The sequence below is a fragment of the Eptesicus fuscus genome, chromosome 5 (assembly GCF_027574615.1).
Source record: "Eptesicus fuscus isolate TK198812 chromosome 5, DD_ASM_mEF_20220401, whole genome shotgun sequence".
Lineage (NCBI taxonomy): Eukaryota > Metazoa > Chordata > Mammalia > Chiroptera > Vespertilionidae > Eptesicus > Eptesicus fuscus.
Window position 1 is genome coordinate 76077730 of NC_072477.1, and position 23411 is coordinate 76101140.

At 41.4% G+C, this 23411-nt stretch overlaps 1 gene segment (V, D, J or C); it reads left to right on the forward strand.

Annotated features, from left to right (window-relative positions):
- Nucleotides 1-556: 556 nt before the first annotated feature.
- Nucleotides 557-1528, forward strand: LOC129149051 (T cell receptor alpha variable 14/delta variable 4-like). The segment is given in 2 exon segments: nt 557-605; nt 1155-1528. Coding segments are annotated over 2 exon segments (423 nt in total).
- The last annotated feature ends 21883 nt before the right edge of the window (nt 1529-23411 follow it).

Genomic DNA, 23411 nt, shown 5'->3' on the forward strand with positions numbered 1-23411 from the left:
TTGTAGGGACCCCAACTGGGATCAAACCTGCAACCTAGGAATGTGCCAGAGAGGAGCGTGGTTGCAGACCCAGGTGAAAAAAAAAGAAGGGATTAAGAAGTACAAATTAGTAGTTATAAAATAGTCACTAGGATGTAAAGTACAGCATAAAGAATATAGTAAAAAAATTCTAATAACTATGTATGGTACCAGGTTGGTACTGAAAATATTGGAGAGATCATTTTGTAAAGTTTATGATTGTCTAACCACTATACTTTATACCTGAAATAAAAACAAAATAATATTGAACATAAAGGGTAATTGAAAAATAAAATTAAAAAAGAGTTGGTTAATTCAAAAGGAAGTTTGGGTTGGGTGAGACTCTCAGCCAATACATAGAAAGTTTGACGTGACCCACAGCAACGTGCTGCACCAGAAACCCTGTTTCCTGTTCTGGGGCAGCAGCAGCACATAGCTCAGCATTTCTCCTCTCCATCTGTCAGTCACCTCACCTTGCAGAGCCCTGACACTGAAGAAGGAAAAGAAGATATTTTCCACCCAGTGGAAGAACTTGAACATGTTGGTCTCCAGTCTTCTGAGGGTGGTCTTAACTTCAATGTGGCTAGGTAAGGATGCCCCAGTGGGAATGGGTCTTCTCTGTGGCCTACAACAGGGGGTACAGGCAGTCTTTTAAGGGTACCCTGGGAAGGAAAGCTGGCTGGGTGTAAAAAAAATCTTTCTGTGTAATACGTCTACACAATGGAATACTACTCCACTATAAAAAAAAGGAACTTTTACCATTTGCAACAGCATGGATATTACTGGAGAGCATTATGCTAAGCCATATAAGCCAGTCAGAGAAAGATAAATATCACATGATCTCACTCATATGTGGGATATAATGATCAACCTAATTTGATGAACAAAAATAGATCCAGAGAAAATGGCAGGGGAAAGGGGGGTGTTAGAGAGCAACCAAAGGACTTGTATGCATGCATATTAGCATAACCAATGGACACAGACACCAGGGCAGTTGGGGCTTTCCCGGGGTGGGGGTCAATTGGGGGAAAAGGAGATATATATATATATATATAACAATTTTTTTCTGTCCCACCTCACTTTTCCTATAGCCTCATGTTTTTTTTTGTTTGTTTGTTTATTTGTTTTTTTTTCAGCATCCAGTATTGCTGAGAAGGTAACTCAAGGCAATCAAGCAATATTGGTGCAGGAGAAGGAGGCTGTGAGCCTGGATTGCACATATGACACAAGTGTTACAACTTATAGTCTATACTGGTACAAACAGCTCAGCAGTGGGGCTATGATTTTCCTTCTTCGTCAGGACTCTTACAACCAGCAAAATGCCACAGGAGGCCGCTACTCAGTGAATTTTCAGAAAGCAAAGAGTTCTGCCAACCTTGTCATCTCAGCTTCACAGCTGGAGGACTCAGCAGTGTATTTCTGTGCCCTGAGTGATTCCACAGTGAGAGGCGTGTTAGAAGGAAGTGTACCAAAACCCCAGGACTCTGCTTCATGCATCCACCTGCTGTAGGGACCAAGGCGGGGAACTGTAATCACAGACAGGAAGTGGCCAGGGCTGTGGCAGCACAGGTGTAGGTAGGGTTAGAGGGAAAACACTCTATGAAAATACCTCTCTAGGTTCATGGACCATGTGTAGAGTTATCATTAATTAAAAAAATCCATATCTTTGAAAGTTTGGGTTGAAATCATTTATTGGAGACAAAGAAGAGCCACAATAAACAACTTACCATTTGGTGACAGATTGAACTAGAAGAATTGACTAAGGAAATTCAGAAACATCTGACTCAAAAATCAGTAAAACTATGTAAAATTGTCAGATTTTTCCTATCAATTTGTTGAATAAATATTTATTGAGTATATTTTATTTTAAAGGCATTGTTTTTAATAATGAAGGCTATGAAATCTTTCTGTTTTTTGCTTTTTTACATTATGCAATTTTATATTGTTTAATAAGTTAGTTTAATTTATATTTGTTAGCTGAGGTACGATACCCTCATTTACTTTCTAAGGTGCCTACTATGTGACAAACTTGGTGTTCTTCCATCTTATTAATAATCTAGCATGGAAGAGCTCATTTCAGATTTACCTGCCACCCTCCTGTCTTACTCATAAAATGATCAATAATTAGTGGCTCTAGAGAAACATTGTGAATAAGCAGAGTGTGAATTACTTTTTTCTACTCTTATCCTTAACCTTACCACCTTTCTAAAAGCTTTTTGCCATCATGTTGCACATTTGCACACTTCCTTGCCCTCTTCCTTTATCAGTGCTCCACAATCCATAATCCAAAATTCTCATCCTCTAATATTTCCTCCCTCTATGTCTAAAGCCATTTTTTTAGTGCCTTATAGTTTGAATGGTAATGGGTGTTTCATATGTGACCTTGTATTATACTCACTCTTATATTTACACCAGAGGCCCAGTGCATGAATTTATGCACGGGTAGGGTTCGGCCAGCCTGCCTCGATTCGGCCGATCAGGCTGGGCCAGCTGGGGGGTGGGGCCGAGGGAAGTTGGCAGGCTTGCCTCGCCCCCTGGTTGAGCTTCAGGTGGAGGGGACAATTTGCATATTAGTCTTTTATTAATTAGGATTTGGAAAGCAGATGTGTGTAGTAGAAATCAGAAAAGGAGTGTCTTTAAAATGTTTAAGTTATTAACATTTTGCCATTTTAATGTAAATTTTTACCATTTTAGGTGTACAATTGAGTCATATCAGGTATGCTTACATTGTCGATCAAGAAGCACCATTATCTGGAAACCAAGATGGCGGCATAGGTTAAGCACCTAACCTACAGCCGGGCACAACAATTTCAAAAATACAACTAAAAGTCAAAACGGACATCATACAGAACCACAGGAAAGCTGGCGGACTGAAATGCCCACAACTAGAAGGAAAGAGAAAACCACAAGGATAATCAGAGGAGCCATAAAAGCCTGAGGTATGGAGACACGGGCAGAGACACGAGCAAGCGCGCGTGCGGGGAGGACGGAGCCGGAGAGGAAGGGGCGACTGATGGCCTGGCCGGCGTTCACTAGCAGAAAGGAGATAAAAGCTCCAGATTGCGCTGAACACCAGCTCCGACTGCACTGAACCCCAGTTCCGGGCGAAACCCTGGGAAGCCAGGCGCTCGCTGGGGGAATGAATCTGGGCTGTGGGGCACAGGCACAGAGGAGCGGTGGAAGGCAGAGCTCCAGAGGCGCGCACGGGAAGGTGCGCAGAAGAGGGAAGGTTGCCTGTGCTGCTGAAGTGCCAGACTGTGCTGAGACCCAGTTCCAACTACACTGAAACCCAGTTCCAGGCGAGAATCTGGGAATCCAGATTCATTAGGGGAGAGACTAGACTGTTTGGCAGCGGGCGAAACTCCAGGGCGCGTTTCTCTCAGAGGTGTTTGCAAGGAGTACAGAGGGACACAGACACAGGAACCTCATAGGGCGGGGCTGACAGGAAGCCAAGGTTGTAGGCTCCACCCTGTAGCTCCACCCCATCCAAGCTGAGCAGAGGCTTTTCCCTGCTGAGTGCCTCAGGCAGTAGCTGATCTACACTACATTGGAGACCCAGAAACGAGGGCATCTAGTGGTTGGTGTGAGATGACACCAGATTTCAACCACGCGCACAAGGGTCACATTCAGGAGGCAGACTCAGTGAGGGCCAAAGCATTGCTGCATCAAGACCCGGCCCATAAACATGTCTCCTGCACAGCAACTCTTCCTATATAGACAAAGAGGGTCCTCACGGCCAATTGGCCTGGAGGACAATTCCTCCCAGTGACACCAACAACAATCAAGACTTAACTATACAAAGGAGGACCAAGATGGAGGCATAGGGCGGAAGCCTGATCGTTGCCTACCACAACAATTTTGAGACTACGACGGGAGAGCAGAGCAGACACCATCCAGAACCACCGGAGGGCTGGTTGAGCAGATGCTCTACAACTAGAATAAAAGAGAGGGGTACGTGGGATGATGCTGACGCCGGTGACCCAAAGTCCACACTTTAAGAACTACGGCTCAGGCGACACAATGGCGGCCTGGAACGTGCCTGGCGCAGTTCCCCCGGTGGTCTCCGGCTGAGGGGACAGCTCCACTCGCTGACGAGCATGGACAGACGAGCCCCTGGGAGACATGGGGTGGGAGACTCCGCGCTTTCTGACCTCTGAGTCCTTCAAGAATCTCAACGCCCCGGAAGCGGCCAGGTGCGCACGCTCGGCAACTGGCCACCGCTGCAGACCCAAGGGCCGACGCAGCGACACCGGACCAGCCCGCTGCCATGCACCGGGCACACCGGAGCTTCGCCGAGCTCGCCGCCCAACGAGTTCTGCGGCAGCCGCCTTGGAGCTCTGAGAAAATGACCGAAGGAATTGCTGAGAGGGAATTGACCAATAGGAATTGGGATCAAGAAGACGAAACCCCGCTGAGACCCGGGTCCAGGCGAGGCTGCGAGCCTCTGGGCTCAGGTGTGGTCATACGCCCTTGGGTCTAGGTGAGGCCTCACGCCCCTGGGTCTGGGTGAGGCCACGCGCCCCTGGGTCCAGGAGAAGCTGGATTCTGGGTTCGGATGAGGCCATGCGCCCCTGGGTCCGGGTGAAGCTGAATCCTGGATCTGGGTGAGGCTGGGTCCCGGGCCCGGGGGAGGCCATGTGCCCCTGGGTCCGGGTGAGGCCACGCGCCCCTGGGTCTGGGTGAGGCTGGAGCCCTGGTCCGGGTGAGGCCATGTGTCCCTGGATCCGGGTGAGGCTGGGTCCCGGGTCCGGGTGAGGCCTCGCGCACCTAGGTCCGGGTGAGGCCACGCGCCCCTGGGTCTGGGAGAGGCCACGCGCCCCCGGGTCCAGGTGAGGCCATGTGTCCCCAGGTCCGGGTGAGGCCTCGCGCACCTAGCTCCGGGTGAGGCCACGCGACCCTGGGCCTGGGAGAGGCCACGCACCCCTGGGTCCGGGTGAGGCCATGTGTCCCTGGGTCTGGGTGAGGCCGTGCCCCTGGGTCTGGCCGAGAACAAACCAGAGGGAGTCGGACATCCGTTACCACCATTTGTCCACCATCCAGAGCTGAGGGGTCAGTGCTGACATGTACACCTAAGGAACTGGTGGACATTGAAATTTGGTCTCTAAAGAACTGTTGGACCAGAAAGAAACTCACTACAGACTGATTCATTTGCCTGTCAGCATAACTATTATTGCTCGTCTCACATTCAGTTCTTATAAGTATATCTCTAGTGACACATGATCTCGCTCATCTAGGGGAAATGATGAACAACATAGACTGATGAACAAGAACAGAACCAGAAACAAGGAGGCATCGATCGGACTATCGGGCCTCAGAGGGAGAATAGGGGAGGTGGGGGGAGGGGGGAGAGATCAACCAAAGGACTTGTGTGCAGGCATATGAGCCTATCCAACGGTTAAGTTCAACAGGGGGTTGGGGCATCCGTGGGGAGGGGTGTGGGATGGGAATGGGGGGATGAGGACAAATATGTGACACCTTAATCAATAAAGAAATTTTTTTTTTTAAAAAGAAGAAGCACCATTATCTTATCTCTAGAACTCTATTAATCTTGAAAAACTGAAAATTTCTACTCCTTAAACAGTAACACTTGATTCCCCCTATCCCTCTAGCCCCTGGCACCTACCATTTGAGTTCTCATTCTATGAATTTGACTATTTCAGATGCCTCATAAAAGTGGACTAATGCACTCTTGGTCATATTGTAACTTATTTCATCTAGTATTATATCCTAGTATAATGTTCACCCATGTTGCAGCATGTGTCAGAATTTCTTTCCTTTTTAAGCCTAATATTCCAGGGTATGTATATACCACATTTTGTTTATCCATTCATCAGTTGATGGGCATTTGTGTTGCTTCCAACTTTTGGTGGAAAAATGTATATACATATATCAACACTTAGGTATAAAAGTGTTTTTTAGAAATTTATACTGGATAATTTGAAGAACTATGGTCTAGGCTGCTTTATTACAAGAAAGTTGAAAGGAACAGAAGAAGAGAGTGATAACTAGCCATGTAGGTAGCTTCCATTTCCTGTAGATTCACAAAAGTCTGGAAGAGTTTGACACCTTTACTATAGTGCATTGCTCAATCAAGTGTCTACTACTTGGTCTAAAAGGAATTGTCAAGAAACAACCTAGTAGTCTGCCCCTGAATTGCAGTTTGTGTCTTTGTTTTTTCTTCTCTCTCTCTCTTTTTTTTTTTTTGTGTGTGTGAAAAAGCCAAACCTGTAATTATTTAATTCTTTGTTGTTAGTTCCTTTTGCATAAATAAAGAACCTGTTAAAATACTGTCTTAAGATATTTCTTTTTTTAATTTATATTTTTTAAATTTAATAACCCTTTATTGTTCAGATTATTACAATTGTTCCTATTTTTTCCCCCATAGCTCCCCTCCACCCAGTTCCCATCCCACCCTCTGCCCCTACCTCCCCCCTCACTGTCCTCATCCATAAGTGTACGATTTTTGTCCAGTCTCTTCCCGCACCCCCCACAGCCCTTTCCCCCTGAGAATTGTCAATCCACTCCCTTTCTATGGCCCTGATTCTATTATATTCACCAGTTTATTCTGTTCCTCAGATTTTTAATTCACTTGATGTTTAGATTCACTTGTTGATAGATACATATTTGTTGTTCATAATTTTTATCTTTATCTTTTTCTTCTTCTTCCTCTTCTTAAAGAATACCTTTCAGCATTTCATATAATACTGGTTTGGTGGTGATGAACTCCTTTCGCTTTTTATTATCTGTGAAGCTCTTTATCTGACCTTCAATTCTGAATGATAGCTTTGCTGGGTAAAGTAATCTTGGTTGTAGGTTCTTGCTATTCATCACTTTGAATATTTCTTGCCACTCCCATCTGGCCTGCATAGATTCTGTTGAGAAATCAGCTGACAATCGTATGGGTGCTCCCTTGTAGGTAACTAACTGTTTTTCTCTTACTTCTTTAAATATTCTCTCTTTGTCTTTTGCTCTTGGCATTTTAATTATGATGTGTCTTGGTGTGGTCCTCATTGGATTCCTTTTGTTTGGGGTTCTGTGTACTTCCTGGACTTGTAAGTCTATTTCTTTCACCAGGTGGGGGAAGTTTTCGGTCATTATTTCTTCAAATAGGTTTTCAGTATCTTGATCTCTCTCTTCTTCTAGCACCCCCATTATTCTGATGTTGGTACGCTTGAAGTTGTCTCAGAGGATTCTTACACTCTCTTCAAATTTTTGGATTCTTTTTTCTTTTTGCCTTTCTGGTTGAGTGTTTTTTGCTTCCTTGTATTTCAAAACTTTGACTTGATTCTTGTGTTCCTCTAGTCTGCTTGGGTCTCTGTATAATATTTTTTGTTTCAGTCAGTGTATGTTTAATTTCTAGTTGGTCCTTTTTCATGTCCTCAAGGGTCTCGCTAAATTTATCGGTGGTTTCTAGAAATTCTTGAAAAACCTTATAACTGTGGTTTTGAACTCTATATCCAGTCATTTGCTTTCCTCCATTTCTTTCATTTGTGATCTGTTTCTTTGTCTCTGCATTTTCGCTGCTTCCCTGCGTTGGTAAGGTAGCTTTGTGTGCTAGGTGTTTTATATGGCCCCATGGCTCGGCCTCCCCTGTTACCTGAGGTGGACACTCCTAGGGCACCCCTTTGTGGACTGTGTGCACAGCCTTGTTGTAGTTAGTCTTGATTGTTGTTGGTATCACTGGGAGGAATTGACCTCCAGGCCAATTGGCTCTGAGAATCAGCTGTGTCTATCCTGGGAGAACTTCTGTGATGTAGACAGACTTATGAGACAAGATTTGCAAAATTGCAAAAGCCTCTGTGCTCAGCTTGGGTGGGGAGGAGTCTTAGGGCTGAGCAGACAGTCTTGGCTTCCCGTCAGCCCTGCCCTATGATGCTCCTGGGTCTCAGTGTCCCTCGGTAGTCACTGCAAGCACCTCTAAGAGTAAGCCACCCTAGAGTTTCGCCCGCTGCCAGACAGTCCAGTGTCTCCCCCAATGAATCTGGATTCCCAGATTCTTGCCCAGAACTGGAGTTAAGCGTAGTGGGGAAGCTTCTGTTTCCCAACTGCTAGAGAAAGCCAGCAGTGCAGTCAGCAGTCAGTCCTCTCTTCGCACCCTTGCGTGTGCGCCTCCAGACCTCTGCCTTTCGTGGCTCCCCTGAGTTTCTGCCTGACAGTCCAGATTCCCCCCCTATAAGCCTGGGTCCCCAGGGTCTTGCCCAGAACTGGGGTTCAGTGCAGTCAGAACTGGGGTTCAGTGCAGTCAGAACTGGGGTTCAGTGCAGTTCGTAGCTTTTGTCTCCTTTCCACTAGAGAAAGCCAGCCAGGCACTCAGTTGCCTGCGTGCGTGTCTCTGTACCTCAGCCTTTTTCAGCTCCTCTGATTCTCCGTGTGCTTTCTTCTTTCCTTCTAGCTGTAGAATTTCCACTCAGCCAGCTTTCCTGTGGTTCTGGATGGTGTCCGTTTTGTCTTTTAGTTGTAGTTTTGAAATTGTTGTGCAAGGCAGCAGTTTAGATGTTTACCTATGCTGCCATCTTGGTTTCTCTTTTGACTTAAGATATTTCAAAGGTTGAAGAAATAGTTTTTCTACCCTCTAGGCTTTCTCTCAAATTTTCTCTGAAAATAATTAGTGGTGAAAAAACCAGGAAACAGATTGTTGCTATCAGAGGAAACTGTATTAAAAACTACTTTCTAAGCAATTGGGAACTTTGTCTCATTATTTGGTAAATGGAAGAATTATATCGTCTTTAATATTTTGTTGTGACAATTTATCAATAATGTATACAAAGAGACCGATAATCAACAGTTGATCAATTAATGAGAGTAATCTCAGTAGGCACAGAAAAAGAATTTGAGAAATCCAGCATCTGTTCCTCATTATAGATTCCAAGTGAATCCAGAATCCAAGGCAATTTCTCCAACTTCATAAAAGACCTCTACAAAAACCTACATCAAATGTCATACTTGATGGTGAAAGACTGAATTTAAGCTCAAGAATTTTGGCTCATACCTCTTGTATTTATCATTGTACTAGATGTTCTAGCTAGTGCAATAAGGCAAGAGAAAAATATAAAAGACATACAATTTGAAAAGAAATCATAATTGTCCAGGAGACAATCCAATGGCATCTACAAAAATGCTACTAAAATAAGTTAAACAAAGTCAAATGTACACCTATCATATGATCTAGTCATTCCACTCTCAGATATTGACCATAGAATAATGAAAGCATATGTTTTTAAAAAATCGTATACACAAATGTTCATAGCAACTTTATTTGTAACAACCCCAAACAGGGGCTAATGAAATGTACATCAATAGATGAATAAATAAACAATTGTTTATTATTTTTTGTTTTATATTTCTGTGATGGAATACTTGTAACTCAGCAACAAAATGGAATGAAACATTGATACTCATGAGACCATGGAAGAATTTCGAAATAATTATGCAGAGAGAAAGAAGCCAGACAAAAGAGTACAAATGATTCCATTTATACAAAATTATAAAATATGCAAACTAATATGTGACAGAGATGTTGCCTGAAAACAGGAATAGGTAGTGGGAACAAGGTTGAGGGAAGGATTACAAACAAACATGGTGAAACTCTGGGGGAGATGCGTATGTTCATTATCTTGGTTGTGGTAATGGATTCACAGGTTTCTATAAATGTATAATCTTATAAAATTGTTTACATTAAACAGGTACAATTTGTTTTTATGAAAATCATGCATTTAAAAAGCCATTAAAATAAAAATGTAACAAATATCTCCCCTTAAAGTTCTTTTAACTTTTCTTGTGTGACACAAAATGCAAAATAAATCTCCCATAGGTTCTCATTTGCTTTAAAATACATTTTTTTAAAATATACATAACAACTTTCTATATCCATGTGCTGTACTGTTTATTTTCAACCCAACATCTTCTCAACTTATTTTGTTTTTCTCCTTGTATATCAGAATAGAAGTTTGTGGCTGCTTTTTCAAATTCCTTTCAAGCATAGTTTTGTGGCAGGTTCTGACATTATATCTTAGAAGGTGGAGAAGAATTTATGCATCGGGGTCTGAATTTCTTTTTAGAAATTGATTTATGATTGATTTTTTTGTGTGTGTGTGTGTGTGTGTGTGTGTGTGTGTGTGTGTGTGTGTATTAGAGAGAGAGAGAGAGAGAGAGAGAGAGAGAGAGAGAGAGAGAGAGAAAGAGATCAATTTATTGTCCCACTAATTTATGCATTCATTGGTTAATCCTTGTATGTGCCCTGTCGGGGATGGGATCTGCAACCTTAGTTTATCAGGAGGATGCTCTAACTAACTGATTACCAGGCAGGGATGGGCCTGAATTGCTTAAGTCCACATCTGGGAGACTATTCACATGTTCACTCAGATGACTCATGAAGTCCCTTGACCTGAACCTGTGTAGAGAGAATTCCAGGGAACAGCTTGAGCTAAGCTTCCATCTACATGTCTACAGATAAATGTTTGCAGGGCTTTGCAGAAGATGTGGCTTTCTCTAGAACTTTATCCTAATAACCCTCAGAGGTTTTTTGTTTTGTTTTATAAAATGAATGGTCATAAATAGAGAACTAAAAAAGTGTTTGCTTTTGCTGCTGGCACTTCATAAAAATGACTAGTTTATTTATTTGTTTAAAATATGTTTTTATTGATTTCAGAGAGAGGAAGAGAGAAGGAGAAATAGAAACATCTATGAAGGAGAAAAATTGATTGCCTCCTGCCTGCCCCCGAGTGGGTATTGAGCCTGAAACCTGGGCATGTGTCCTAACTGGGGATTGAACAGACGACCTCCTGGTGCATGGGACAAGGCTCAACCAACTGAGCCACACTGCTGGACAAAAATGACTAGTTTTAAAAAACTTGTGTAGTCATAGGGACATTTCCCCATGCTGATTCCAGAGCTTTCTCTCTGGTCTTTGAGAACCACCTTGGTCTAGGACAGTTACCACAAATGAAATCTTAGAAATAGGTATCACGCTGGCTGCAGCAAAATCACCTGCGGGAACTTTAAAATTTTCATATTAGTGGGTCTCAGTCCTGGAAATGTTTCATGAAATTAGTGTTGAGATTGATCCCAGAATCTGCCATTTTAAATCACTCACACATTGATTGTATTATCAGCTGTTGTATGAATATCAGCTGGTATATGTTCCACAATTTGATAACTGATAAAGAGGATAGTTCAAATTTATGCTCCAGGCTTTTGATACAAATCCTCAACTCCTGGTCTACCTGTGGGGGAACATTATTTGATTAAAGTTAAAGTCCACAAAATGTGGCAGATAGATGGTAGTAGAAAACATTTTTTAAAATTTATTTTATTTTTATTGTTGACTTACTGTAAATAATAAAAATTGATGTCCTCCAATTCCCACACTCTTTAGTCCCCCTCCTCTAAGCCCCTACCTCACCCCAGGCCTTCCCCACACTATTGTCTGTGTCTGTTTGTTATGTATATACTAGTGGCCTGGTGCACGAAATTCGTGCACATGAAAAGAGGATCAATTAGAGGAAATAATTTAATACTGTTATTTGTCCTTTCTCTATAATAGAAGTGTCAGAGATGAAAGAAAATTAGTAAAATGTATATGAAAACCTTCCTCCTGTCAGAGTCTTGGGCACACCATGGGACACAGCATCAAGTCCCCGCCCACCCACATGCACCTAAAAATTGTGCAAGACCCAGAACCGGCCGGCCTCCCTCATTGGGCTAGATCCTGACCCGGCCAGTCCCACCCTTGTCAAGCCCCGTTGGGCAGGGGACGTAGCCTCAGGTCCCCTGGCCCGCTACCAGGATGGGGGGGCCTGCCTTGAGGTCCCCTGTCAAGCCTTGCCAGGTGTGGGACACGGCCTGAGATTCCCTGTCAAGCCCCGCTGGGTGGGGAGCATGGCCTGAGGTCTCCCGTCAAGCCCTGCCAGGAAGGGGGGCACAGCCTCAGGTCCCCTGTCAAGCCCCACTGGGCGGAGGGTGCGACTTAAGGTCCCCCAGCCTGGTGCTGGTGTAGGGGGCATGGCCTGAAGTCCCCTGTCAAGCCCCACCTCGTGGGGGGCACGGCCTGAGGTCCTCTGGCCTGGTGCTGGGGCTGGGGGAGCAGCCTGAGGTCCCCTAGCCCAGCACCAGGATGGGAAGTGCATCTTGAGGTCCCCTGTCAAGCCCTGCCAGGTGGGACTCATGGCCTGAGATCTTCTGTCAAACTCTGCCAGGTGGGGGACTCGGCCTGAGGTCCCCTGTCAAGTCCCATGGGGGCAGGTGAGGGTGTAACCTCAGGTCCGTGCTGATTGCTTGTTAAGGCTCCTTATGGGAACTTGGCCTCGGCTGTGGGTGCAGCCATCTTTGTGACAGAGTGATGGTTAATTAGCATATGCCCTCTTTATTAGATAGGTTGTGCAAAAGTTCTTTGGTTAGTCTCTTCCCATGACACTGTCCCCCAACCCCTTCAGAAATATGTTAGCATGTTTCATGATTCCATGCTTCTGGGCTTGTTTTGTTAGTCAGTTTATTATGTTCATTAGACTCCACATATAAGTGAGATCATGTGATATGTGTCTTTCTCTGACTGGCTTATTTCATTCAACGTAATATTCTCCAGCTCCATCCATGCTGTCACAAAGGGTAAGAAATCCTTTTTTATAGCCCCATAGTATTCCATGGTATAAATGTATCACAACTTTTTTTATCCACTCATCCACTGATGGGCACTTGGGCTGTTTCCAGATCTTAGCTAATATAAATAATGCTGCTATGAACACAGGGTGCACATATTCTTTCTGATTGGTGTTTTGAGATTCGTAGGATATATTCCCAGAAGTGGGATCCCTGGTCAAACGGCAGTTCCATTTTTAATTTTTGAGGAAACTCTATACTGTTTTCCACAGTGGCTGCACCAGTCTGCATTCCCACCAGCAGTGTACTAGGGTTCCCTTTTTCCTCCATCCTCATCAGCACTTGTTGTTTGTTGATTTATTGATGGTAGCCATTCTGGCAGGTGTGAGGTGATACCTCATAGTAGTTTTAATTTACATCTCTCTGATGACTAGTGACTTTGAGCATTTTTTTCAAATGTCTATTGGTCATCTGTATGTCTTCTTTGAGGAAGTGTCTATTCAGGTCTGTTGCACATTTTTAAATTGGATTGTTGGTCTTTTGTTAAGTTATATGAGTTGAAAGTTGCAGGGATCACAATTCTGGATATCCAGTTATACTACAAAGCTTTTGTAATCAAAACAGCCTGGTATTGGCACTAGAACAAGCATATAAACCAACGGAACAGAATGGGGACCCTAGAAATAGACCCACGCCAATATGATCAATTAATATTTGACAATGGATGCAAGTGCTTCAATAAATGGTGTTGAGAAAATTGGACAGGTACATAAAAAAATAAATGGGGCTCCATAAAACTAAAAAGCTTCTGCACAGCAAAAGAAACCATCCTCAAAATGCAAAGGGAACCCAGTGTAGGGGAAAACATATTCACCAAGGTTACATCTGATAAGGGGTTAATTTCCAAAGTAGAAAGCCTTTTTTATGCTAGATCTGCAGCAAGGCTATAGGGTTTGTACACCTGGTCTGACTCACATTGCTTAGTTATCTTATCTTGGAATGAACAAAATAGTGGGAGATTAAGATATTGATCTGAGATCACTCTTTATTGATTTTCTAACTTCAATTATGATGTTTCTTCTGTCTAGGATTCATACTTAAAAAAATGATTCTGAAATTCATTTGATTTTTTTCTCCTGAAAATTTTTATTAAAAAGATAGCATATCTTACAATTGTTTATATTTTAAGACTCAGGAAATATTGTATGTGATGTAGTGGTGAATTTTCAATGAAAGACTGCTTATTTCAGTTCAATTTAGCAAATATTTAGTAGGCATGTAATAAATGTCAGTCATTGTTCTATATTGGGGTACAGTACTGAAAAGTGAAGACTCATTCAATAAAGACTTTGTATTGCTTCCTCTGATTTCAACCCCAAATCGTTTCTCATTCACTGGATTCTAGACAGGCCCACAACAGGTCATGAGAATATATGTATTAAAATGCTCCAAAAAGTTGCTATCTTCCAACTGCAGGAATACCCTGCATGCTCTGTTAAAGTACTACCATGACAGGTATTGTCCTAAGGAAAAAAAATGACCTGAGAGCTTAGGATAGTCATTGTTTAGATCTCTAAACGCAGCTGAAAACTGACATGTGCCTCTTAAAGTCACAGATGAGAATTGCTATTTGGGCAGTAACCTAAGAAACATTTCAGTCCCTGTCCACCAGGGGGTGCAACTTCCCAGCACAAACACATTTCCTGTGTGAAATGCAGGTTTAAGATTTATAATTTCGCGGTGACTTCAGCATTTCTTCATGTTAAGAGTAAAGAACATTATTTAGTTGATACTGTAGAGATGAAGTCTTCTCTGGGCTTAGTGGCTGTGATACTCTTAGTGCTTGGTAAGTAACACACCTCTTAAAATATAAATTATTTCTTCTATTATGTCAGCAAATTCTTTAACTTTAATTTTATTGAAGAGCTTCATGCCCACGGTGACAGAGTTCTCTTTTATTTTTTCTTCAGGACAAACCTATGGCGACTCGGTGACCCAGACAAAAGGCCAAGTGAGTCTCTCAGAAGGGGCTCCCCTGACTGTGAATTGCTCCTATGAAACCACACTGTACCCCGCTCTTTTCTGATATGTTCAGTATCCCGGAGAAGGTCCACAGTTCCTCCTGAAAGCCTCAAGGATCAATGAGAACGGAAGCAGCAAAGGATTTGTAGTCACACACCAAAAACAACCAAATGCCTTCCACTTGGAGAAAACCTCAGTCCACCAGTCAGATTCTGCCATGTACTACTGTGTGCTGGGTGACATAGTGACAGACACTGCAGGGGGAGCTGAGCACAAACTCTGAGCAAGGAGCCTGGCTGCTGAGTGTCTGTGACGGTTTGATCACCATGGCAGATTTTATTATAAAATATCAAATACAAAGTACATTTAATAAAAATTTCCAATATTTTATGCACATTAATAGAGTTGTTAGGATAATTAGACTTCCATATGTACAGGGATATCTAAGACAAAGGAAGGCTTTTATTTAGGAAACAATGCACTAAAACCTGAAAATAAAAATAATAAATTATTTAAATGTTTGATATATATTATACGTATTGGTATGTTTCTACATTTCTTTTTGTGATACAGTTAATATAATAGGATATTAAAAATGGCCCTCCTAATAAATAAATGTGAGGTTTATAAGGAAGACAGTTAAAGCCTGCCTTGATTCAACTTTTTACTAAGTCCTTGAGCACAAAATTATTACACATAGTTTTTTTTTAAGGTTTTTTTTTAATTGATTTCAGAGAAGATGGGAGAAGGAGAGAGAGATATAAACATCAATGATGAGAATCATTAATCAGCTGCCTCCTGCACACCCCCTGCTGGGGATCAAGCCCACAACCCGGGCATATGCCCTTGACTGGAATAGAACCTGGGACCTTTCAGTCTGCAGGCCGACACAGTTTTGATGATGAGCATTTCCCATCTTCTTTTAATGTGTTTTTAGAGGGTGTAGAAATGAATGTTTGGAAATAGTTCATAAAAGATTCTGAATTGTAAAAGAATGAAGGTTGAGGGACAACTGATAAAAATGTAGAAGTTGTTATTAACAGTTGGCTTTCTTATGCTATAGAATTATCTTAATTTTAGTTTCATTCCATTCTATAAATCTAAGTTTCTCCTTAATGCTTCATCTCTGACAGTTTTCCTTTTTTTCTTCCTATCTGAATATTAATTTTTGAACCTCTGTCTTTTTTCTTAGATCTGACCTTGTAGGAGTTAATTCCCTAACTCGGTGTTCTCGTGGAGCCCCTTTAGACTGTCCTTCTGCAGCCATGACCTTCCTTTGGGATATCTCTTTGGTGGGTGTGGTGGATTCAGTGGGTGGGGCTTCAGTCTTTGTGCTCAGGGCAGCAGGAAGAATCCCATCCTATGTGCTCAACTTTCTTGGTTGTTTTCTTTTAGGATTTTCTCTTAAGTGATATGTAGCAAGATTTTAAAAATTTGATTCAATCAAATAATTGTGTTTTATATATGTTTTGATTTCTGATATATTTGGACTTATTTCTAATGTTTTGGTTTTGCTCTACATGCTCTTGGTGTTTTCTTTTTATCTGTCTTCTGTGGCATTGAAAACCTTTTTTTTTCTCTCTGCTGCTTTGAAAAATGTGAGATGTTTCTTCTCCAGTACCCTTAAATTATTTGTGTGTGTGTGTGTGTGTGTGTGTGTGTGTGTGTGTGTGTTATTCTATAATATTTCCCCCTGCCATATCTCACTCCTTGTCCTTCAGAGGACTTTTTCTCTTGCTAATTTAGGATCTTTAGAATGACCTCAGAGGCTGGTTGAATAAATGACATACTAGTAGCATTTTAGGATAATAATTTCAGATAAAGTTTATCAAATCATCCCATAAATTATAGTTCCAATGCAAATTAGGAAGAATAAAATAGAAAAACATCCAGCATGATAATCAGAACAGTATTCACTCCATTCTCCATCAGAGCATTTGTCCCTGATCTTCGCTCTGCCTGGAGTGATTTTCACGTACTATCCTCATAGCCTGTTCCTTCACTCTTCCTAGTCTTTGTTCCTAGAGAAACATGCATGCATGCGAATTAAGGAGAATGTTCAAAAAGGTTTGTTGTATTTTATAGATAGAAACCAACAACATATTAACTGTTTGTTCATAGGAGAAGGACTATATGGACAGTAGTATATCCATAGTATGGGATATAATTCAGCAGAAGGACCTATGTGTGTTAACATAAGACTTAAATTTATTATTGAGTTTATAAAATAAGTTACAAATAGGCACAATGTGTCTATTTGTATTACAATAAGGTATAAATGAAATACTCTACTATACATTTTCCATTGATTTAAACCTATAGTACAAAACCCCCAAACCATCTACTGCAAATTGATCAGGATGAAGAAAGAATTGGAGGAATAAGTGATGGAAGAGTGCAAATTTGGAGCAGTATTCAAAGGGGGTTTTAGTCTACATGCAATGTTTTATTACTTTTAATAACTCATATATTCATGAATTCCTCCTATTGTTAAAATTAATAGTCATTGTCATTATAAACATTTATTCATATTCTTTATTTTTCTCACCAATAAAGGAGAAAAGAAGAAAATGACATCTTCTTCAGATTTTGTTCAATCACCCCCAAGTATAAGCAGTTTTCTTCCTCCGGGATCATGTAAGTTTTAGTTTTCACTCCTCTTAGGCTCCTATTCTGACTGTATTATAGTTATGTATATTTTTATCTTCCCCAGTATCCTGTAAGTTAGTATGTCTCTTTTGTCTATTCTTAAGATTTAGTGAATTACCTCATTTACACTAAAACTTCAATAAATTTTTATGGATTTACTGCAATCAAAGGTAAATAAATCAAGTAAATAGCACAAGATAAGATTTACCAAATTATTTTAAGATAATTATTTTCATGAAATGACACTTTAAAAGTAGAATTTAGTTCCTTTTTATTCTATTTATTGAGGTAACATTGGTTAATAAGACCATGTAGGTGAATTTGGTTCAGTTTTAATCTCCATTCAGCCTTGGCAGTCACTTTGTTTTCTAACAATCTGCATTTAGTTAACCAGTAAACAGAGGGAACGGGATTGGAGTTGTGTGACTGCTGAGTTAGCTGTTCTAAAGTCCTCTTATTGATGGTTTTGGCCCACTAGGGGGCAAGGTAGGCTCAACAGAAGATGACTTTCTTATGGTTCTGAGGGTTGAGCAGTTAAGTAAGGAAATCAATAGTATGTGAACAAGTCAAAGTGTAGACAGCAAAAATGAGGAGATAGCTAACAGTGTTTGTGTAGAGTTCACCTCAGTTTTTTGGCTCTGCCACGCTATGCAAACTTCAGAAAGCTGGAGTTAATACTCTAAAAATCTATTGTGAGAATGATTCTCTGAGCAGAGGTACAGGAGTAAGACTATTACTGGTCATTGTGAGCATGGAAGCTCAACAGTAAACATCACCATAACCTGTTTCAGTTTTTTAATTGTTATGACTAAACTTCCAAAATCTACTGATCCATAAATTATTCCCATACTCGAAAGAACCTACTTTTTCATATATCTCTGTGAAAGTAGAAGGAATAAAAATAAAGGGAAAAGAAGAAAACATAAGGAAAATAAGGAACAAAAATAGAAGAAAAGAGAGAGGACACTATTTAAATTAAACTAGCAAAATGTGGTTGGATCAGAATCAACTATATGGGTCAGCAGGGTGCCCAAGAGTTGGACAGGAGAAGGGGAGAGGTGGAAATTAAGTCAAAGTGGAAATTATATTCAAATTCTATTTTTCATCAAGAAGATTTTGTTGGAGATATTTTCTCTGCAGATGGTGACTGTTTGTCCTGGCTTCTAGACCTATCCTGATTTCAAGAAAATCATTTACTTCTGCAATACACAATACATACTATCCTATCGTTCTCCTTTATCAGAATTTTCATGTAACTGAATTCAAAAAGTTCTCTGTCAAACTATGCAATTTAGGAATTGGGTCATTTTTCCTGGGATTCTCCAAGTTTCTACATAAACCAGTGAAACACTGATAATCTAGGAACATCATCCACCCTTCCTCATACACTATGCCACAAACTTCTCTTATATAACGTGTTTTAAGAAACAATCACCAGCTTAAACCTTCATCTGTTGGAAGCATTGACTGCTACAGTCCTGCACTGTTTGTATTCACAATTTTGGAGAGATGACTGTGCCATCTCACTGGGCCAATGTGGGTGGAGCTTGCTGTTAAGATGAATGACAGAGCTGAGATGTGATTGGTCCTCAGAGAAATGGTGAAACATACTGAGTGTAGCAACAAAATTTGCCTTGGTCCAGGACTCTACTCCCTCCAGAGCAGGGACAAAGGCTCCACAGCACCTTGGCAAGAAGTCATGGAGAGACACCTGGGGGCTCTGCTGGGGCTTCTGTGGGCCCAGGTTTGCTGTGAGTTGGGGTGTCCCAGATGGGGAGCTGGAGAGTGTTCCACAGCTGACGGGGGGGAGGGGGGGGGAGGGGAGAGGCGGAAATAGGAGGGCGAAGGGGGAGCTGTCACAGAGCTCCTACTTTGGTGTTTCTTGGGATACTGTACAGGTTTGAAAATTACATCAGTCACCCCCAGTGACCTCATATGTGTTTGTTTTTCTCTTTCCAAGCAGGGATGAGAGAGATGAAGGTGGAGCAGAGTCCTTCAGTCTTGAGCCTCCAGGAGGGAACCAGCTCTACTCTGAGGTGCACCTTTTCTACCGCAGTGCTCAGTATGCAGTGGTTCCGACAGAATCCCAGGGGAGGCCTCATCAGTCTATTTAATTTAGCTTCAGGAACGATGCACAATGGAAGGTTAAGCGCCACAGTGAATACCCAGGACCTGTACAGTACCCTGAACATCACAGCCTCCCAAATGGAGGACTCAGCCATCTACCTCTGTGCACAGCACAGTGCTGCCAGGTGATCTGCAGCCTGTACCCAAACTGCAGCTGGGCCTGCAGCCCCACCCCTTCAACGGGCAGGCATGTTGCCCCACTTTAGGCTTTGCACATCTTTGGGTTTTCAAATTTATGTTTTAGCATATTTTTTCCCTAAAATTAGACTGTTTAGTAATATCATTTCATTTGATTTCCTGCCCTTTTTCTTCCCAGAAATATCTTTCTAGTTAAAAAGATTTAATGTGCAACAATGAAAACAATTGATAAAGATACCAACATCCAATGTCCTCCTAAAATAGATCCCCTTGCAGGTAATACTTATATAACACATAAATTACTCTACTGGAAAAGGTTTGGAAAAATATAACGTCATCAAGAAGTAGAAAGAAATGACTCGTTTTTTTTTTTTGTTTTTTTTTTAGATGACAGATTTTTCTTTCAAGGAAAAAGAAAGGATCCTATGTAATAGTTTTTAATGTTTATATTAGGCTTATCGACTCTTGAAAATAACAAATATAAGAAAAATAATTTGTTTGGAGATCAGGAAATCAATTTAGATGATCACATATATTATCTATTTCAGTAACGATAACACCCTGTAAATAAGTACTCTTTGTCCTTTCATTCCTGAATAACGTGAGGATTGTAGAGCCCAAATGAATTGTATGAACTCACAATATTGCTAAATTAGTGAAGTTTGGGTGACCTGAGACTTATATCCTGAGCTACCTGGTATGGAACACTGTTTTGCATCACCTAATTGAAAGGATTTCTATTGGTACATTTGTACAACATGTTTACATACATCACTAACAAAAATATCCATTTAGGTAATTTCTATTTAAAAAAATTAAATTTACTGGGGTAACATTGATTAATACGATTATAAAAGTTTTTGGTATACAATTCTATAATACATTGTCTGTATATTGTATTGCATGTTCACCACCCAGACTCTAGTCTCCTTCTGTCACCATATATTTGACCCCCTTCGCCCTGTTCACATTCCCCCAACCTCCTTCCCTTCTGGTAACCGCCATTCTGTTGTCTGTGTCTATAAGTTTGTTTATTTGTTTTCTTTATTCATTTGTTGCTTTCTGTTTTATGTCCCACATATAAATGAAGTTATGGTTTTTGTCCTTTTCCATCTGACATTTTCACTTAACATGATACTCTAACCATCATCCATGTTATTGCAAAAAGCAATATTTTATCCTTTTTATGGCTGAGTAATATTTCATTTTATCTATGTACCACGACTTCTTTATCCAATCATCTGTTGTAGGACATTTAAGTTGTTTACATGACTTGTGATTAATGCTGAAATTATATAGGGGTACAGTACCATATGATTTCATTCATTAGATTTCACCATGTGGAATCTAATGAACCAAATTAACTACCAAGCAAAATAGAGAAAGAATCATAGAGAGACTATACTGAAAGCTGTGGGAGGGAACTAGCGGGCTGGTTTGGGGTGGAGGAATTGAGCAAAAAAGAAAAAAGTGAAAAAAAAAACACCTCATGGACATGGACAACAGTGTAGTGATTATGGGGGAGGGGAAATAGGGAAAGATAGAGGATGGTATGGGTGGGATAAATGGTGATGAACAGAGACTTGGGGTGGTGAACACACAATACAGAGTACAGATGATGAGTGGTGGAACTGCGTACCTGAAACTTGTTTAATTTTGTTAGCTGGTGTCACTCCAATATATTCAAATAAAGAAATAAATACCTCCTACTGAGGAAGACTATTAAAATGATATAAAAATTTTAGAGCTTCAAGAATGCTTAAATATCTGCTGGCCCACTCTTATTTTACAAAGACCGAGACAAAATCCAAGATGCAAATATGAAACAATTATTAAATGAGTTGGGAGTAGAAAGAAATTAGATGATCTCACTTCCTCTTTAGCATTCTTTATTCTGCTACCATCTTGCAGGACCACATTTTTGAGCAAAGAGAAGCTGTGTAATGCAAGCCCAGCTACTTAGATCTCTGCAGTCTGGGTGTGGGAAAACATGGTCAATCATTTGAAAATTGGGATAGAGAATTCCAATTTGTGTAGCTGTTTGATAACTTGGGCAGGAAAGGAGACTAAGGCTGAGTCCCTGTTACTGTATCAGTAACCAGTCCACCACTCACTGGCTTCTGTAAGAGGAAGCTAAAGGTGGTGGTGTCATCTTCAACACACAGATGTATTTCTAAGGAATTGCCTGGAAGTAGCAAATATATTCATTATCCCAAGTGGACATTCCCTGAATGCAGGATATGAGTATAACAAGAATAAATCACATATTGTCAGCCAAAACAATAATTGGAGTTGGAGATCTCATTCAGCTTGAAGTCCATGGAGATGCTAGATAAAGGCTTTCCAGGTCAACACGTTAACAATAAGTAAAACAATATCCTATGAAGTAATCATGAAACTGTGAATATTGCCCAAGGGATGGCTGTATCTGTGCTATGGTTAATACAAGAAACACTGGTTTTCATATGAATGGTCACTTTTGCACCATTTCATTTAGTTCTGTATGCCATACTTCAAAAGGGCAAATATTGACTTAAGTATCTGTCTCTAAAAAGAGGAAAATATGCCCAAAGAAGTGTTGAGAAATCATATTGTAGGGCAATGAGTGAGAGAATGGAAGATCTTCAAAACCAGGAAGTTTTATCTACATAAAAACATACATTATGTATATTCACTTATATTTATACTAGAGGTCCGGTGCATGAAATTCATGCACGGGTAGGGTCCCTAAGTGGGGTGATCTGTGGGGCTACCGGTTGGGTGATCAGGGTCCCCGCTCACACCTGCTTTGGCCTGGCACTGCCCGCTCACTGGCCCTGCCCCCTACCACTGGTCACTGTCTGTGGGGTGACCTGCGGGGCGATCAGGGCCTCTGCTCGCACCTGCCTTGGCCTGGTGGCGCCCGCTCACCTGCTCCACCTTCCTGCTGTGGCCCTGCTCTCATTGGTGCCCATTGGGGCCCGCATTACCTCTACTGCTGCTCGCTGCCATTGCCTTGTCACTGATGCCCACCATGTTCCACGCTGCCCCCTGCTGGTCAGCGCACATCTAACTCCTGGTGGGTCAAACTCCTGCCTGTGGGGACAATTTGCATATAAGCCTTTTATTATATAGGATGTTTTACTTTTCATCACGGTCATTATTGATGGAAGATGCCTCATTTTGACTCTTGGTACTGTCAGTTCTCTGGGAATAGCAAGGTCACAGGCAAGACCAGCTTAGAGGCGCAGCGTGAGCAAGTAGGCACTTGAAATATCGAGTGATCTCCTCCCTTGTACTCTGCTGTTTGACTTACATGTTCTTTTTTAAAAGAGTTTTTATTCATAACAGAAAATAGTGATGACAGATTTAGCTAAAAAGGAATGTTTTATATTTTCTTTGTTGAAGAGACTGCTTCCCTGATTTCAAACATGTAAACCCAGGCCATCGTTGAACAAATACCAGCAGCATCTGCCTCTTTACAACATATTAACAATGACTCAGTAGCGTGCAGGGATAGAAATCTTGATCTCTACATTCTTACTTAATCTCTGGTGTAAAAGTTAATTTTTTTTCACTTATTGCTGACTTTGCATGTCTGAGTCTCTCATAGGAAACAGGGTAAGAACATTTAACAGCAAGTTCAGTAGTTGTGAAAGTAACCACAAGGTGGCAGTGCACCTCTGCTGATGCAGGACATGTGGAGGGTGCATTTGAGTGGATTCTGAATGATGGGCTTTGGCAGAAGCACAGTCTTTTTCTTACTGGCTGGGTAGGATGTGAGCAGGCCCTCTGACTGTCAGAGGAAAGGAGGGGTGACTTGACAACAGCAGTAGCTCCCCTGGCTGTGATCGCAGGTCCACAGTTGACCCTGAGTGGGAAGA